Consider the following 19,717-nt stretch of genomic DNA (forward strand, 5'->3'; position numbering starts at 1 on the left):
AGTGAATTACCCTAAAACAAAGGAGAAATCAAAGGTGATCTCAAGCTGAACAACTTTACTAAGATTTTTATTGAATTGTACATGCTGGTATTTGTTTTGGTATAGTTTGGGTTAACTCGATATTTCTTTTACAGTACAAGGATAAAGAAAATTGACAGGTATAGATGTAACAAGTCATATTTGAGTAAAATATGATAAAAAGTGGCATACTATGGTTTTTAACTACCATGGTAGTATTCTAAACGATTTCCTTTAATAGAACCTTAATTAATATAGAATATTTGTTTGTAGGTAGAACTGGCATAGGTTCATTTTAAACGAAGAGTCTAGAAAGTTCAAATAACTTGTCAGACCTCATTTTAAATGAATGCTGCCTCTTTTCTGTTTTCTGCAGAATTTTGCTTAGAGAAGCATGAATATGATACCATATCTGGCATATTACTGATCATTAAATTCTACTTACTTACTATATATAATGAGAAGAGAAAAAAAACTTTATAGATTATCTTTTTTTCATTTAATATTGATGTCAATTAAAACCAACTACAAATATATTTTAGTTTTTATAGATTTTAATACGGTACTTGAAAATGTATAAACATTAACGGAGACTGGATGCTTTCTCTTCCTGTAAATGCAACATCAAATATCTTCTAAAATTATATTCATCATTCATAGACTTTTTTTGTCTCTGTATAAATCTTGATATTTACTTGGACAAGGTGTAAATGCTATGTTTGTTTCTTTCCATAAAGCCCTTATTTCATGCTAACAGATCTAAACCTTGCCAATTTTAAAAATACTTACCGTGAGCCAAAGTTTGTGAATGGAAAACAACACCAACGAAAGTAACTGAATAAACCTATTAATATCATACATCAAAAATGATGCTAATTGCCAATTTTTCTTATAAATAATATATGAAATTTAATTAAAGACATGAACATTTCTGTACTGCAGCATTTTTCTCATGTGATCAATACTTTCATATATTTTTCCATAATTTTTTAAAAATATAGAGTTAAGTCACCCTGGAAATTATTCTTGGGTCTCTACAAAAGGGAAATTTTCTCAGGCAGATATTCTTTAAAAGCATCTCAGAGAGCTACTGTGAACATAAGCAGAGCAATACAGGACTTTTATCTCTGCCATTGTCTAAGGACATTGAGCATCATCCACAACGTGGTCTTCCTCAGGGACCAATTTTCTAGCAAGATTACTTGGCATGATTTCAAAGACCAAAGATCAAGGTTTTGGTTTCTACCAAGGAGCATGATGAGAAGGATAAATATGTTCAATGTGTCTGGTTTTATTTTTTATGAACTAAATTTAAAACACATTTTAAATTAACAATAATTGCAAGAATGTATGAATTTTTGAACTGTGTTGTTTAGGTAGTGCAATTGTCATTTCAGATAATTTCTTACTCCTATGGAAACATAACAATATATTATGCATACATACATATGCACTTTGTAAGTTAGTTTATCAGTGACAGTCTCAAGGATAAAGTGGTGAATTTTTCCCTGAGAGAAAATTTAAGTGTAAAATTGTGATTCAATAAAAGCAGTAGACTATGGCAAATCTGACATTAGTCAATGGAGGCAATCCCTAGTTCTTGTTAACTGTTATGTAACAGTAACACACACACACACACACACACACACATACACACACTTACGTGTGTGCCAATTTTCACAATCATTTTCTTCTGTGTACAAACACAGTTTTTTGTCTCACTTGCATATTTTTATAATTATTATACTCTATATAAATTTTTCTTGCTATTTTGCCATTAGAATTTTATGTACTATGGACTGACTTGTGCTTACATTTTACAAAACCCTTAATTTGATTTATTTTGTATTGCATGGGTGTCAGTCTTAACTAAGTGAACTGAACATTCCCAATCTGATAAACACATTTTAGCATCACAAGGATGACTGATCCTCCATTTTGATTGGGGATGTGACATACTTTAGCAGCATATGACATTTGAACAATTTCCTTCATTTTCACGGTGAACTTTAATGTTAGTTTTATTTTATAAAAACATATTATGGAAAATATATGGACAAAGTATATTCTGAAACTAATAAAAACGCTACAAAGAACTGAGTAAAACAATGCTCATTTCAAATATTCTAACTAAGTCAAATGGGCTCTATAATAAGAATGAAATAATGTATGTATGATGTTAATATAGGTAAATATTTTATTTAAGTTTTTTTTTCTGGACAAGGAAGTATTGCATTGAGAATCAAAGTGAAATATTCTAGTGAGTTTTATCTTAATTCATAATGAAATCAATATTCCGGAATAGGTAAAAATGACTCCTATGGTTTAGACAACAAGGGGTTATGGCATGTTCAGTAACACCACAGGGTGTCAGATGTCAAATGAAATAGAACCTGAGGCTGAGTGATGAGTGGGATCCAGGCTTTGGAGAATCTCATAAAAACGGAAGAAGGCTCAGCCTAAGAAGGAACTATAACTTCCAGCTAGCTGTATCTTACTTTTAGAACTACCTTATATGTATTTGTGTAAGTAGTTTAAATAAAACATTTGTAAATATCAGTATTTTGTGTGTAGAATTCAACAATTTTATATTATTTATTGTTATTAACAGGGTTTTACCATGTAAAACTTACTGGCCTCAGATGAAACATTGTCTTGTATCAGCCTCCTAAGTGATGAAAATATAGGCATGTACCTATCTATGTCTGGTTCAGTCATGTTTCTCATGTCAATGCAATGGTTGATGAAATAAATCATGAAGAAATACATCTTCCCTAAGTAACACAGTAATAATAAAGTAATAATAAAACTCAGGGATGTGAGCACTTAATGTGAGGGGCCAGAATCTCTACTTATGCTTAGAATTCTGTAAATTCATAGATAGAATGAAGCACAAGATAGCTTTTACCTTAAATTGAATGCCATTAAGTTAAAATACAAGCTAGATTGTGTTCTTATGTATTTTCTGACTAGTTCAAGGATATTTGACTAGTCTGGTAAGATATAAATATGATTTTTTAACATATATTGGAATATGTATTTTATAGAATATGAAATTTATGGCTACATAGGATTATACATTATTAAAGTTTGATTAAATGTGCATCTGTGTGTGCACATATGTGTGTGTAAATTATATTACATATATTCATATTTATATAATCACTCTGGTTTTCCTACATATGTGACTCTATTCAGAATCTTATTACTTAAAAATGAGATATAATGAGGATGTCTATATAAGCCTTTATTCAATTGTTTGGTATCTGCAGAAGGTGAGATTAAGGTATAGGCATTTACAGAGATAAGAATATATGGAGATAGTGGGGACTTGATATTGCAAACCACAGAGAAAAGCCTCAGAAAAAATCAACCCACCCACCTCAGTTTGGCATCTCTAGCCTCCAGAAGTGCAGGAGAAAAATATTTCTATTATTTAATTTGTTTGTTATATGGCATTTGCTTACTTTAAACAGAGCAAATAAATACAATTAAAATTAGTAAATGCATGAATATGTGTGTATGGATGTAAATGAGTGCAGGAACTGAATAGGAGAAAACTAGGTGATGATTTTTTCCACTTGTAAAAAAATGAAGTAAGTCGAGTGAAAATTACGATTTTTATTTTTGTGTTGAAAATAGATTCTTCTCTCATATACTACACCCCAACCACAGTTCACCTCCCTTCAATGTTTCCAGTTCTCCAAATCTCCCCTCTCCCCCAGATCCACTTTCCGTCCATTTCCTGTCAGAAAAGAGCAGGTCTCCAAGAAACAACAAAACGCAACAAAGCAAGACACAGTAAGACAAGGCAAAAGACCTTCTGTGGAGATTGGACAAGGCAACCAAATAGCAAAAATGTCCCAAGAGCAGGGAAAATGAGTCAGAGATATACATGTTCCTACTGTTAGGAGTCCCTCAGAACTACCAAGCTAACAGCCATATTATAGGCAGAGGACTTGGTGCAGACCCTTACAGGCCCTGTGCCTGCTGCTTCAGTCTCTGTGAGCCAATGTGAGCTCTGCCTAGTTGATTCAGTGGGTCATGTTCCCTTAATTTTCTCCATCTCCTCTGATGCCTAGACAGACTCTCTTCTTTCCTCCTTCTGACAGGTTCCCCAAACTCTGAAGGGAGAGGGGGACCTGATGGAGACCTCTACTTTAGACTCTCTCCACATAATATTTGGCTGTGGATCACTGTACACACACACACACACACACACACACACACACACACACACACACCCATACACACACACACATCTGTTGCTGAGGGAAGCCTCTGTGATGATTAGTGTCAAGATAACAATCTATGAGTAGAGCAGAATAGCATTATGAATTCATGTTTTCTTTTTTGTTTTCTTGTTTTGTTTAGTTTTTTGGACAGTCATGTTTGGTCCTACCTAAGTCCCTAGGTCTCTGGACTATACTCTCCAGTTCTTGGCCACTCAGGCTGAGTAGGTCATGGTTTCCCTCTATTGTGGTAGACCTCGTTAGAAGAGGCAGTGGTTGGCCACTCCCACAAGTTCTGTGCCACCATTGCCCCAGCACACTGTGCAAGTAGAAATGATTTTTGGTAGAGAGTTTTGTGGATTGGTTAGTGTCCATATTTCTCTTTCTGTACCCTGCCAAAAAGACTAGAAGGTAGGAGTGAAAACTCCATGCAGGTACCAGTTGGACCTCTCTACATTCAATGAACTATGTGGATATTGCCCTTGTCAATGGAATTCAGCTGTCAGTTTCTGGAAAACAATCCTCTGTCTTAGCATCAGCCAAGATTGCTTAGGCATATCTATGAGACCCCGTTAGACACCACTGCAACTGAATGCATCTCAGTCTCACCACTGGAAGTTTTGCAAGGCTACAAAGGATGGCTGGTTCAGGCTCCTTATCCTCAATTAGCAGTACACCTTATTAGGGTCACATTCATAGATTTCAGGTAGTTTCCTGGATTGTAATAGATTTCCACACCACACCTGCCAAACACTGCCCAATTCCAGCTGTCTTTCCCTATACACTCTCTCTTATCCCCACAACCTGATCCCTCCTGCTCCCATCCCCATCAATCTCCAATCGACCTGTAAATTATATTCTATTTTCCCTTCCCAGGGAGATCCATGCATCTTCCCTAGAGCTCTCTTTCCCTAACCTCTCTGAGTCAATGAATTATAGCTTATTATTTACTTAATAGTTAATATCCACTTATATGTGACTACATACCATATTTTTGGGGGGTCTTGGTTACCTCACTCAGATTGATTTTTCTAATTGCATACATTTGCCTGCAAATTTCATGATATCAGTATTATAACAGCTGAATAATACTCTATTGTATCAATATAGATATGCCACATTTTTAATCTATTCTTTGGTTGAGGGACATCAAGATCATTTACAATCTTTGGCTATTATGAATAAAGCTGGAATGAACATAGTTGAAGAAAGGTCCTTGTGGTAGTATGGATATGCCCAAGTGTCATTTGTGTATATGCTGAAGAGTGATATAACTGGGTCTTGAGGTACACACACACACATACACACACACACACACACACACACACACACACACACACACACACACATATATTCCCAATTTTCTGAGGAACTGCCATATTGATCACCATAGTTACTGTAAAAGTTTGCAATCCCACCAGCAATGTAGGAATGTTCCCCTTGTTCCACATCCTTGCCAGCAAGAGCAATCACTTGTAGAATTGGCCTTTATCATTCTGAAAGGTGTAAAAAGGAATATTAAAGTAGTTTTGGTTTGCATTTCCTTGATCGCTAAGGATGTTGAACATTTCTTTTAGTGTTAATCAACCATTTGAGTTTCTTCTACTGAGAATTCTCTGTTTAGATCTGTATCCCAAATAATGATATTTTTAAAATCCGATTATTTGGGTTTTTGTTACTTAGCTTCTAAAGTTCTCTATATATTTTAGATATTATTCCTCAATCAAATGTGGTATTGGTAAAAATCTCTCCCCATTCGGTAGGCTGCTGCTCTGTTCAACTCACAGTGCCTTTGCCTTATAAAAGCTATTCAGTTTCACAAGGTGCCACTTATTAATTGTTGATCTTAGTGTCTGGGCTATAGTTGTTGTATTCAGAAAGTGGCAATGTGTTCATGGCTGTTCCTCACTTTCTCTTCTCTCAGGTCCAGTGTGTCTGGCTTTATGATGAGGTCCTTAATCCACTTGGACTTGAGTACAGATCCTTACTTTAAAATGTTCACTGAGAATAGAAAAACACAATTGAAATTCAATGAGAAATTTCTAACAGTATTGGTGATATGGAGGTAGTGAAAATTAATCTTTGTATTATTGTGTGTTTAAAGTAAAAAAAAATTATTTTGTGGCCATAAATTTTTTAACTAAATATCTTCTCATTGCCTGTTTCACATCTTTGTTTCTGAGACTGTAGATGATGGGATTCAGCATTGGAGTCACAATGGCATAAAATGTGGATACTATCATGTCATGATCCAAGGCATAACTGGAACTTGGTCTCATATACATGAAGAGGATTGTTCCATAATAGATGGACACTCCAGTGAGGTGAGAGCCACAGGTAGAGAACACTTTTTGCCTCCCTTCAGCAGAATTCATTTTCAGAATGGCAAAGAGGATGAAACTATAAGAGATGATGATAATTAATATAGTGACTATCTCAATGGAGCTCACAAAGATGAAGAGTAGAAGCTCATTCATTCTAGTGTCAGAACAAGAAATAGCCAATAAAGGAGGAATATCACAGAAAAAATGCTTAATTTCATTGGATCCACAAAAAGATAGGCTAGAAGTAGCTCCTGTATGAATAGAAGCATGTATAATTCCACCAGTGTAGGAGGCAATGATGAGTGACATGTAGACTCTGGGTGACATGTTCACTGCATATAGAAGTGGGTTGTAGATAGCTACATAGCGGTCATATGCCATGGCAGCCAAGAGAAAACATTCTGTGGTTCCACAACTGACAGCAAGAAACATCTGGGTTGCACATCCAAGGAATGATATGACTTTCTCCTCTGACATAAAATCTATTAACATTTTGGGGGTGATAATTGTAGAAAAGCAGGCATCAATGAATGACAAAACACCCAGAAAATAATACATTGGGTTGTGGAGCTGGGAATTACTAATGACTACTACGATTAGTCCTAAGTTTCCCACTAGTGTGAAAAGGTAAATAGCTAGAAACAGGAAGAAGAGAATGATCTGAAGTTCAACATTGTCCGTGAGTCCCCTCAGGATGAATAAAGATATTTCAGTGGCATTCTCCATATTGAAATCTCAGACAGCCATCTTGAATTCTTTCAGAAGAAAATCATTCATAGTACAAGAAAATAGTAGACTCTTGGTGGCAAGAATAGGATCTGTCCCTTTTTTATTTATCAACTGATGGTGCAAAATGCTCAAGCATGAATAAAGAATCCAGTGGAAGGTGTGCATTCATGACCTGGTGATCTCATGTTGTTCTTAAAACCACCAGTTCTGCTAGTCAGTTCATCCAGATATTCAGTTACTTTCCCATTTTAAATTCTATTAAAATCCAAGTTGAGAATTAAGAGTGGTAGTATTGGCTTGGGAATTGGAAATAGGTCTGTCAGAAACTGAAAGTCATCCTTACAAGAGTGAGGCTAGCTTGAGCATATGGGACTGTTAAAACAAACAAGCAAACAAATTGAGGAGGTAAAATCCCTCTGACATTCCAGACAATCAAACGTTCTATTAGTGTCAGCAAACAGGATGCAAATATAGGTTTCTATGTCTTTAAGCAACTAAGAAAAATAATTTGATATGATATTTTTCTCCTGCAGAATAAGAAATTTATTTCACAAGGTATGTATAAAGATTGAGGAAAAAAAAGATTGAGGGAAAACATGGTAAGGGTATTGTTCTAAAGAGCTATTTTGGTTATAAACATGCTGAAATGAGTTGATGGTACAGAGTAAAAGCTTCATGTATTACAATATTTTACATGGATTTTAAAACAATTCTAACTTCCTTTGAACTTATTAAATGTTTTAATAAAATTGTGGCTGGTGAGATGGCTCATGGGGAAAAGTCCTTACTGCCATGCTGACAACTTGAGTTTAGTCCCTGGACACTCACATGCTGGAAGGAGAGAATCAAAGACTTCAAGTTGTCCTCTGATCTCCACATGCATACCTTGCTGCATGCATGACACATTCCCCTAAATAAGCAAGAAAATACAAGTATTTAAATAAATGTTTTGATTAGTAAAATTGAAAAATAATTGAAGGTGAAAGTAGAACATGATAATTGCATGACAACATATCAGACGTTTTAAATTCTTGGTGCATTTTCTATTAATAGAGACAATCAATAAATTAATTAGATTTGCCAAACTATTGGTGTCATTCATTCCAGAAAAGTCTTTAGACTTGAACTAGTGAGAAATGAAGAATGAAACTACATATGAACAATCTGGGACAAAAATCTAGGTGTGTAAAAGAACTGTTGCTGGGCAATGGTGGTGCACGCCTTTAATCCCAGCACTCAGGAGGCAGAGGCAGGCAGATCTCTGTGAGTTTAAGGACAGCCTGGGCTACAGAGTCAGTTCCAGGAAAGGCTCCAAAGCTACACAGAAAAACCATGTCTCAAAAAACCAAAAAAAAAAAAAAAAAAAAAAAACTGTCAATATCATGAAACAATGTTATGATACCATAAATAATACAATCAATTTAATTATAAAAAAAACTATTCACCTCCTTTCCTTCCTTCCCGTTCTTCCCCTCACTTCACTCTCTTCTCCTTTATTCTCTCTCTTGCATGTTTTCCCCTTTTCCTCCCAGTTCTCTGTCCATTATTTATTCTTTTTATCCCTCCTTATATTACCTCTTAACACAATATATCCCAACCTCAGTATTTCAATGTGGGTGTTTATCTGTTAAGGCATTTTACTTTTCATTTTGGTATTTATACAGTTGCTTCCTTACAGTGACAAAGCTATCATGAGGTCTGATATTTTCAAGTGTGGATATTCCTTCAGTCAAATGAAAAGTATACAGATTATTTCTCATAGAAAAGTTCATTGAATACAAACAGAGAAAAGGTGAAAGAATGACCCAGAGGCTGGAGAATAGATGCATGGATAACTTGAAAAAAATAAACTAAAACTCCACATAAAAAATACAGAATATTTAAGTACAGAGAACTGGCAATAAAAAAAAACCTTCTGTGACCAGTACCCACACCTTACCTGTCACTCTAGTGGCAAGCTGAAGAGGTAAATTGAAAAGGATATAAAGTTTTCATAAATGTTCAACTTTAAGTAACAGAGTCTAAAAATAGTCCATTCACAAATTATGGGTAAGTGAAACAAACATTCCTACCACAGTGTTGTGTTGAGCTGTATGAATTTGTAGACTGAAAATATACTTAATAATCTTTAGATCCATGGAACAAACTATAACCCAATGAGTATGAGTTTAAAACAAGCTATGTAAAAAATGCAGCAATATGTGGTAGTAATTCATTTAAAACATCTGGATAACTATAATGGAACAGTTTAATGGCTACATATGTATGTAATTAAATAAAAATTCCATGTGAGTAGTGACTTGGAGACAGGGTTACCTCTTTTTAGAACTAGAAATTAACAGTCAGGCCCATTTTAACAAGAAAAACAAAGACCATGCATGAAACATGAATTTCTGACCTGAGTGCATCCCTGCCTTCTACATGGGGCACTTCCAACACCATCCACCACAGTGACATGAAACAAAACATGAAATCAGCTGTGATATGAGTGACTTCAAAACTGTATGTCTAGATAGAAAAAAACATCATGTTTATTCACATTATATAAAAATACGGTCTCCAAAACCTTTAAAGCTAACTGTTTTCTCCTCTCTTGACAAATTCCTCATTGCTTATGCTTCAAAATTGCCTTCACTTTTCATTGTGACAATGAGGTACACGTCTGATTTACCACTGCAAGCATTAATTATACATTTAAAAAATTTTCCTTGTTGGTTACATTGACTTAGGCAGAGTTCTGCATAAACAAGATTTCAGTAAATTTATCTTAGTCACTTTTTCAATAGCTGATAATTAAAATTTATCTTCCAGGTTTAATAATGAAACTGTTTAGTACAAAATAACATACTTTATATTGAATTGTAGGTCTCCTAAAATGTACAATTTCTAAGTCTAAAAATCAATCTTACCTGTGGAAGATCAATTACAGGTTTAATTACATGAGAAATATGGTTCATTGAGATTATTTATATCTGCTAACTTTCTGTGAAGCCCACAGGAAATTCTCCTGGGTAGAATTGTTCTAATTATCTTCTGTTTTAGTAAGCACTGTGATAACTTATCAATAGAAAAAACAAGTGGCTGGAAAAAATGCAACACAGGCTGATAAATTTAAGAACAAAAAGGCATTTTTTTGGTCAAAAATGATGAATTAGGAAAATAAATATTTTTAATACACGATAAGAAATCTTAAAATACCACACAAAAATCTTACAACACAGCTTTGATAGCGAATTATAATTTAAATTTCATGGTGCATGGTAATGGTCTAGGCTGTTTATATTGTAATAAGTCAATGATTATGATACACTACAGTAACCCAGTAACCTGTAATCACAATATACATTGCAAAGGCCAGAGAGATGATAAAAATCATTCATGTCTTTTACCTTTTGTTGTGCCCAATATAAACACCTACTTTGAAATGAACAAAGAATAAAATTTGAGGATAGTAGAGGATTACTATTTACAAGTAAAAGACAAATAAAAAAAGCTATTGGTCAGGGTGATGGTGGTGCACACCTTTAATCTCAGCACTTGGAAGGCAAAATCAGGTAGACCTCTGTGAGTTCAAGGCCAGCCTGGTGTATAAAGTGAGTTCAAAGACAGCCAAGGATACACAGAGAGACCCTGTCTAGAAAAACAAAAAATGAAAACATCAAACTGCTAGAAATATTGAAAAGTCAAAATCAATCTAACAACACTCCTTAAGACTTTATAAAGCTTATTATGTTGTGGATCATGATCCTAACTTATAGTCTACTCAATTGAAATATTATACATACTTACATACACACGTGTGTGTGTGTGTGTGTGTGTGTGTGTGCGTGCGCGCGCTCACTCATACACACATAAATGTATATGTTCCCATGAACAAGTGCCATATGTAATCGACACAGCAGCACACAGAGTTATAATAGAATTTGACACTGGTACACTGGTAAATTAGGAAGACACAATACTTTTTTCCAAAGCCAGGCATGGTGGTGCACACCTATAATCTTAGCACTTGGGAGGTGGAGGCTGGTAGATCACATCTACATGTGTGTTTCATGTGGTTGCATAAATGAGAGGATAGACTCAGCTGTCTTCCCCAGTTTGTAAGAGAGGTAGTCTCACAGTGCCCTCGGACTCACTGACTCAGGTGAGCCTCGGGGATATGATAGGTACCACCTCTCAATGCTAGGATTACAAGCACTTGTCACGATCCTGGCTTTTTTATGGAGGTTCTAAGGATCAGGCAGGTTATCAAGTTTACTCAGCCAGGGTTTATCCACTAAGCCACGCCCCATCAAAACTTTTAATAAATGTAAATAAAGATGCTATAGTGCCCATGTCCATGATTTATGTGGATATAAACTGTCCTGGCTAGTTTTATGTCAACTTGACATGTACTATAGTCTTCTGAGAGGAGGAAACCTCAACTGAGGCTATGTTTCTAGAAGACGGAGCTACAAGAAGGCAAGCCTGCAAGGCATTTTCTTAATCAGTCCTTGATGGGAGAGATACCAGTCCTTTGTCCGTGGTGCCGCACTTGAGCTGGTGGTCCTGGATTCTAGAAGAAAGCAGGCAGAGTTAGCCATGAGGAAGAAGCAATTAAGCAGTGCTTCCCCCTGGCCTCTGCATCAGCTCCTCCCACCGTGTTCCTGTCCAGTTTCAGGATAACTAAGCTAATTTGACACGAGTTGATTTTGGTCACAGAGTTTTATGGCAACAATAGAGACAACTAAGACATAAACTTCTCAGTCCTTTATGCAAATGGTAAACACTGTTATTACTAGACTACAAGTAAAACCGTGGGCAACTTGGCAAGAAACTTTTACCTTTTCCAAATCCTTTCACAATTTTGCATTCTCACAAGCTGTCCATGGGTCCCTACTGTTTTACAACATCAACATCAGTATATTGCAGGTATCCTGGATTTGTTCATTCTAATTATTATGCAGTAGAGGTTCTGCTATTTTAATTTGAATTTCACTACCCTCTGATATCTGAAACATATTTTCATACATTTATCTTTGTTTATGTTGCTTTTCTGGTTTGTGACAGGGTCTTTCTGCTAAGCCTGGCTACGTTCTCTCTTCATTGTCACCTCCAGATAGTTTCCAGAATTAATAAATCCCTGCTGTACTGAATCTCTCTGAATCTTAATAACACTGCCTTCAAGCTTCTGTTCTTTCATTAAGAAGACAAACCCAAGAGAGGTAGCTCAAATTTCTTCAGTAATGGTTTAAAAAATACCCCTTGTATATTAATATGAACAGATGGAGAGATCAGCATTTTTAAGCAGCTGTGTGGTAGGTAGGTGAAGGGTAGATCCTGAGAAAGCCAAGAGTAAGAGGAAAAGGATGCCTTAACAAAACTCAAAAGAAAAAGAAAATACAAAAATAAATCTCTTTTATGACTTAGAAGTATAATGTTTTTAAATTCACATGTTTAATTAATAACTTTATTGAAAGGTTATACATTCTCTCATAAACTATGTTTATATAATATCTTTGTACATGTTTACAAGATAATGAGAGATAAAAATTTTATTTCAAGAGAGGAAGTTGGATTTCTGAATAGTTATTAAGTCCATGACTCAGAATCAGAGCTATAATTATGTTTTAAATCATTTAATTTGTTGTTCAGTTCAGAGCATATGCATCTTACATTGAGGGTTAATTGGTATCAAGGTCTAATTTGCATTCTTATAACCATTTGCATCCTTTTATAATGAAATTTCATTTTTGAATGTTATTCACCTGCTTGCCATTGGGGAAACAATGACAACACTTGGGTACTGTTCTATCCCTAATGACCTTCAGTGTGTTCTTCCTGGAGAGTCCCTGGGGATTTTAGAAGAGCTCAGGGGCCTGGTCTAAGGAGGGAATGTGTAGTATTTATACCTTGCCTCACTTGACTGAGAAATTATTTTTGAAGGTAAGAAAAAAATTTTTCTATTGCACGTGAAATATTTAGAAGACATAACCTTTCATTTAAAATTGTAATGTGTGTGCGATCATTGAAATACAGATAGAAGGCTGCATTAAGGAACATAGCCTGGCAAAGAGGCAGGATGTCTCACATATATTGATAGCACAGATCTAAGTCAGGGATTTTCTTTAATACACTTGAGAAAACATAGCAGAACAAGAGCAAAATATTAAAGGATATATGCATAATTTAGAAAAACTACAAACCAGTCTTTGGTTACTTGGCATTGAGGTTTTTAATATTATTTTTTAATTGGGGATTTAAATCAAGTTTGAATTTTTTGTCCAATTAGGAAATTCATACAAATCAAAGACTGATTTGTGAAATAATCTGAATATATGGAAGTTTGATTTTATGTTGTTTCTAGTGAAATAATATTCCTGTTATAGTAGGTGTAAATATGGTCACAGGAAAAAAAATGGACATGATTCCTGGCTTTTCTCTGAACTGTGTGACCTTATCAGGTTCTGTGACTAAGCTGGTCAAACTTTTCTCATCCATTAAAGGCTATTGAGTGACTTCTTTAGCATGATTTTACATAGATATAAGGTATACATAAGAAAATGAACATTGCATGTCACTGCTGTCATGACTTATTTCACTTGCACTATACCATAAGAGCACTATTTTTTCTTATGCCCAGTGTTTTGTGTTTTCTAAATTTATTATATTTTGTAAAAAAAATTCTCTAAAATCTTCTTCATTATACCATGTCTCAAGTATGTCAAACACACACACACACACACACACACACACACACACACACACACACACACACACACAAATTAGTTCTAGCTTCCTCAAATATTTAGTAGAAACTTTTGTGTTTGTGTTTGTGTTTGGAGGTCGTTGGAGAAAGTACCTGATCTCCTTAATTATTATCAGTCGTGCATCCCCTCAGTACCTTACACTGGATTACATATTTGCTACAAGGATACAGTTTTTACAATAGTTACTTCTCTGGAAAATAAAGAAATTAAAGATGGTTGATATATTAGAAAACACTCCTCTTTCTATCAAGCAACATGTCCAAGAGTATTTTATAAAAATTCCAACCAGCTAATTGCCTATCAAAAAAAGGACAATTGAAAATGCATTCATAGTTTATATTTTTATGTGTTTTGATTTAATTAATTCATATTGTGTTTTGTATTTTCAAAAACAATTATATATTTCATTATTTTTAAAACTATATTGTAAGGAAGTATAAATTATTAAGAATAAATACAATCTTTATCATGTTCCTTCAAAACAGTAAGATACATATGCATGCATGCATGCACACACATATTTAATTGATGTCATGTAAGTTCTTTTATTGATACAGGCATTCGGGGTCTAGAGAGATAACTATGCCTTTAAGATTGCTTACTGATCTTCCAGAGGATTCAAGTTCAATACACAGCACCAACATCACTTAACTCACAACCACCTATAACTCCAGCTCCAAGAGCTCCAACTCTGGCCACCCTTGTTGTCAGTCCACAAGTGGTACATCTTAACAAAGGTACATACAATATAGCCATTTACTTAAAAATAAGTTATCATATTCCTATACATGCCTATATATACTGCATAAGTTGTCTTAATTTACCATGAAATTGGAATTTTGTTTATGTTTTAAAGTTAAGCACTCTGGAAATCTAGGAGAAATAGTGTTTTATTTGTTCATTTATAACCCCCCATTTAAAAATTTATTGATTCCATGTATTGGAAAAATCTTCCACAAAAATTTAGAAACTTTGTTTAGAAGCAAAGAATAATTTTTCAATTGCTTTTTTTAACTGTCTTATTTTCTGTTTGAAACTTCTGTATGACAAAATACAGTACGTTTACTATTGGATGAAATAGTAGATATTTTTCATGAGTAGTAGGTATTTTCCTATCATAAATGTAGGTTGGTACAAGTCTTGCTGAAAGAAAAAGTTTTCCAGTGCTGAATACTTCATCACCGTTCTTGTTTGATTTTCCTTCTTTCGAACTGGTGTTACCAAATTTGGTGTCCAAGTCTGTAGCCAAAGAAGTCAAGTTCAGCCACCCATTCTAGAGAGTCAAATTAATAACAAAAAAGGAGAAAAAGGAAATACATTCAACATGGCTACACTTGGAAGAACAAAGAGATCCTGTGACCCCTATCCTGTTCCTTCTTCAGAGTCATGCCATAGGCTAAACAAAGGGCCAGAGGTATATTCTTGTCTCAGTGGTCTCTGTAAGGTGTGGTTTTCATCACTACCAGCACTGCAGGATCATCTTTCACAGTGCTGTGACAACATGTTAGAGCTGTAGGAGACTGCTTTCATGGTGACAGGTTGGCGCTCTGTCTAGTACGATTTCTTTCCCCAGAACCAGCTTCACAGGAAAATTCACGTCTTTGAAATCCATTGTTTTACTAGACTGATAGTCACATTGAGCAACACAAACATTTCTTTAGTATATCTTCTTTCGGCCAGGATAATTTTTCATAGGAACTAAATCTGGGCCTCCTGAAGGCTAGTTGAGCACTCTACCACTGAACTGCACTGGCATTCTTCATTTGAAGATCTTGTCGGAAGTGATGTGACATCTAATATTTCATTCCAACAACAGAAATATTCTTTTCAGAGAAGAATGTTTAACATTTTGCTTGGAACAAGTTTGTGCCATATATTGTGGTTTACTTACTTCAAGAAAAAATTACTATGTGTAAATAATTCTCTTGGTATTTAGTGAGTAAAAGGTTGTTCATAGTATTTCAGAAACCCTATCAGAGCCATAATATTTTCATGATATAGTTGTGAATTAATTTTAACAAAATTATTTTAAGGACTTTATGTTAATAATCAGCATATGAACCAATAAATCTGACATTAGTATTAATTTGAAAGCCAGAAAAGTATGAGAAAATAAAAAATCAACAGAGTTCACAAATTAATAGTCAGTGATGGTTGCATTTAAAATAAAATGTGATAAGCAACAGCAACAAAAATTATAGCAAGGAACTTTAAAGAATATTCATTCTCTAGAAGTTGATCTGTCCATCACTGAGCCTGCCATGCTCATGGGAAGGGATAAATGTCTAAAAATATGAGTGCAGAGGCTTTAGTGAGAAAACAAATTACAGATATGAACACACAAAACCTCACTTCTAGTAAACTAAGAATGGTTAATAAATAATTCTCATTTGATTTACTCCATAAACCTCAACTTACTGTTATCATATTAATATGATTTGCTTTCAAAAATAAGAATATTAAGGAAATTTCCTCTATTGATCATATATGGTTATGCTCAGGCTCTCTGAATTTTACTATAATATTATAATGAAGGTATTTGAATAATGAGGGCAACTGGAGTTAACAAAACTGCACTGGCTGTCTTTTTTAGCCTGATAAATTTATTCAACAAGAGAAAAATCACTTTTTTTCATTTTATTTAAACAGAGAAATACATCTACTCAAACTCATTTCATTTACTGACAATCTCATCAATGACAAACGGCTTTTCCAAATACGAGCATGAGTGTATGATGTTATTGACTTTAAGTTTACAGAGTGTTGTGTTTAGAATCTGCAAGTGAAACCAGAAATGACAAGGACTCCACCAGATAAGAATGCAGAAAAAAATTCAGGTGAACAATGTGACTGAAATCACAGTGTTTATACTACTAGGATTCACAGATGATTTTGACATGAAAATATTCTTGTTTATATTATTTCTTGCAATATACCTTGTAACTCTGATAGGAAATCTGGGCCTGGTTGTATTGGTCATTGAGGATGCACGGCTCCACACCCCCATGTACTATTTTCTGACTGTTTTATCACTGTTGGACGCCTGCTTTTCTACAGTACTGACTCCCAAAATGTTGGTAAATTTTCTTTCAAAGAATAGATCCATTTCACTTGTCGGATGTGCAACGCAGATGCTTCTCTTCGTTATGTTTGGAACCACAGAATGTTTCCTTTTGGCAGCAATGGCTTATGACCGTTACTTGGCAATCTACAGCCCACTTCTATATGCAGTGAGGATGTCACCCAGAATCTATGTGCCACTCATTATCGCTTCATACACTGGTGGAATTTTACATGCTACTATACACACAGTGGCTACTTTCACCCTTTCATTCTGTGGGTCCAATGAAATTAGGCACGTCTTCTGTGACATTCCTCCATTGCTAGCACTTTCTTGTTCTGACACTCACTTAAATCAACTTCTTCTCTTCTACTGCGCAGGCTCCATTGAGCTAGTCACCATCTTCATTGTCCTGGTCTCTTATGGTTTCATCCTGGTGGCCATTTTGAAGATAAATTCAGCTGAAGGGAGGAGGAAAGTGTTTTCTACATGTGGAGCTCACCTAACAGGAGTGTCCATTTTCCATGGGACAATCCTCTTCATGTATGTGAGACCAAGTTCCAACTACACCCTCGAGCGTGACATGGTAGTGTCAACATTTTACACCATTGTGATTCCCATGCTGAACCCTATCATCTACAGTTTGAGAAACAAAGATGTGAAAGAGGCAATGAGAAAGTTACTCAAGAGAAATTGCTTCATGAAAAAGATGCATTTTAAAAACTGAGTAAACCTAAAGCTAACATGAGCTTATATTTACATCATATATGAATGTCCTATACGTTATATGCCTAACATTTTCCCAAAAAGCATTAATTAATTTTTAATATAAGATATGGGAATGTTAGCATATGATTTACATATTTATACTATGTTTATATTGAAATATATCAATTAATTACTGATATGCATAAGATCCTATTCATAGTTTTAAATAACTTCACCTTTTCTGGATATGTCAGAAATTATTTACATTAGGGATATTTAGTTTGCAATTGCTCATATTGATTATGGAAACACAACATAAACATAATTCCTCTTTCTTTTGTCTTCTTGTGAAATTTTGCTTTAATGGCACAATATTTTCTTACATACCTTAAACTTATATGTACATTATTTCGTGCTGTTGACTTAAATAATGGGTTTGTTCCTATAGAGTCTTTTCCTTTCAATTCTTCAATCATAGTGATGGAATAGAAACTCCAAAACATAACCAATGTATTTAGTGTTGTTATTGAGATTTCTCTATATTAGCCATGCAAATGAATGTATAGACTAAAAGAATAACCTTAATTTGGCTTCCATAAATGCCTCTTATTTATCTACACAGCTGGACTCCTTTAATGAAATAACATTTCTTCTTATGCTCAAGGTCCTTGCTCAGTTCCTAATCCTATCTTCTACTATATGTACAAGAAATGATTGTGCATTTGTTATAATACCACAAAGCACACTCCTATCAATAAAAGGTCCATAATATGAAGAACACATTCACTTAAACTCAAGAATATACCAGTTATATTCATTTTGCTATATTTATTTCTATTGCATAATTGGTTTACATAATGAACTATTAAGAATGGAATTTATTTTTATTTTGAGGAGATGAAGCCGTTTCTCAAAGAGGTCATTTTACTGTGGTCATACTGGAAAAATGCCATCAAATTTAATAAAATAAAGCTTTGAACCTGTAGAAAAAGGTCACATGCCTCCATCAGAAAACCTGTCATTCTGCTCAAGATAAGTTGTAGTATACAAAATCAGCAATAGTATCAACAACAAGATTCAATAATGGTTTTATATTTCAATAACACATTTGCTCAGAATTAAATCAAGAAAAGTATCTTGTTTTTACATCGTCTTTAGGATTTCTAGGATCACCAGTCTAATTAGAGTAGCATATTATTATATGAAATGATATTATTTGAATAGTGATAAAAAGTGATGGGGCTCTAGACTCAGACAGTGGGATACACTCCAATGTAAAACAGGGACACTTCTTTAACTAATGTGGTGACCGTGAACTCGGTTTACTCTCTCTATGCTTGGGCTTCACCACTCATAGTTGTTAGTCTCCAAGTTCAATTGTTGAGGTCCTGCTGTCAGTGGCTAGAACAAATCTAATAGTCATAGAGTAACACAATCAAAATACTGATAAAATGTATAGAATTTGAGCTGGTGATAAATGCCCTGGAATAGAAATTAAAATGGAAAAATACAACTTTAAATAAGGAAGTGAGGAAGAACCTTATTAAATACAAATAAAACTACACACCAAAAAATGCAATTGACTTCAAGAAGAATATATCAGGGGCTGAAGAGATGGCTCAGTGGTTCAGAGCACTGGCTGCTCTTCCAGAGGACTCGGGTAGAATTCCCAGCACCCACATGGCAGATTACAACTGTCCATAATTCCAGTTCCAGACACCCATGGCCAAATACCAATACACATAAAATAAAAATAAATAAATTAAAAAAGAAGAAAAAGAAGAAATAAGAAACATTTGTAATAGTATAAGGACAGTATTCATAAGAAAGAGGAGGTTAGAATGCAGCATGGTAAAGGAAATGAAGTTTTAGGGCTGCAGAATGAATTAGCCTTTG

At 34.6% G+C, this 19,717-nt stretch overlaps 2 protein-coding genes across 2 annotated transcripts; one reads left to right on the forward strand and one right to left on the reverse strand.

Annotated features, from left to right (window-relative positions):
- Nucleotides 1-6,364: 6,364 nt before the first annotated feature.
- Nucleotides 6,365-7,303, reverse strand: LOC102906036 (olfactory receptor 5T18-like). Its single transcript, XM_006989721.4, has one exon. It carries the CDS (start codon nucleotides 7,298-7,300, stop codon nucleotides 6,365-6,367), a length of 936 nt encoding a protein of 311 aa, XP_006989783.2. The 5' UTR covers nucleotides 7,301-7,303.
- Nucleotides 7,304-16,871: 9,568 nt separating this feature from the next.
- On the forward strand, nucleotides 16,872-17,840 carry LOC102906341 (olfactory receptor 5T17). The gene has a single exon (XM_006989722.3). It carries the CDS (start codon nucleotides 16,872-16,874, stop codon nucleotides 17,838-17,840), a length of 969 nt encoding a protein of 322 aa, XP_006989784.2.
- Nucleotides 17,841-19,717: the final 1,877 nt, after the last annotated feature.

This window comes from Peromyscus maniculatus, chromosome 4 (assembly GCF_049852395.1).
Source record: "Peromyscus maniculatus bairdii isolate BWxNUB_F1_BW_parent chromosome 4, HU_Pman_BW_mat_3.1, whole genome shotgun sequence".
Taxonomy (NCBI): Eukaryota; Metazoa; Chordata; class Mammalia; order Rodentia; family Cricetidae; genus Peromyscus; species Peromyscus maniculatus.

Excerpts from the sequence above, each read along its gene's own strand:
- LOC102906341 (XM_006989722.3), top strand. The coding sequence starts at position 16,872 with ATGCAGAAAAAAATTCAGGTGAACAATGTGACTGAAATCACAGTGTTT.
- LOC102906036 (XM_006989721.4), bottom strand. The coding sequence starts at position 7,300 with ATGGAGAATGCCACTGAAATATCTTTATTCATCCTGAGGGGACTCACG.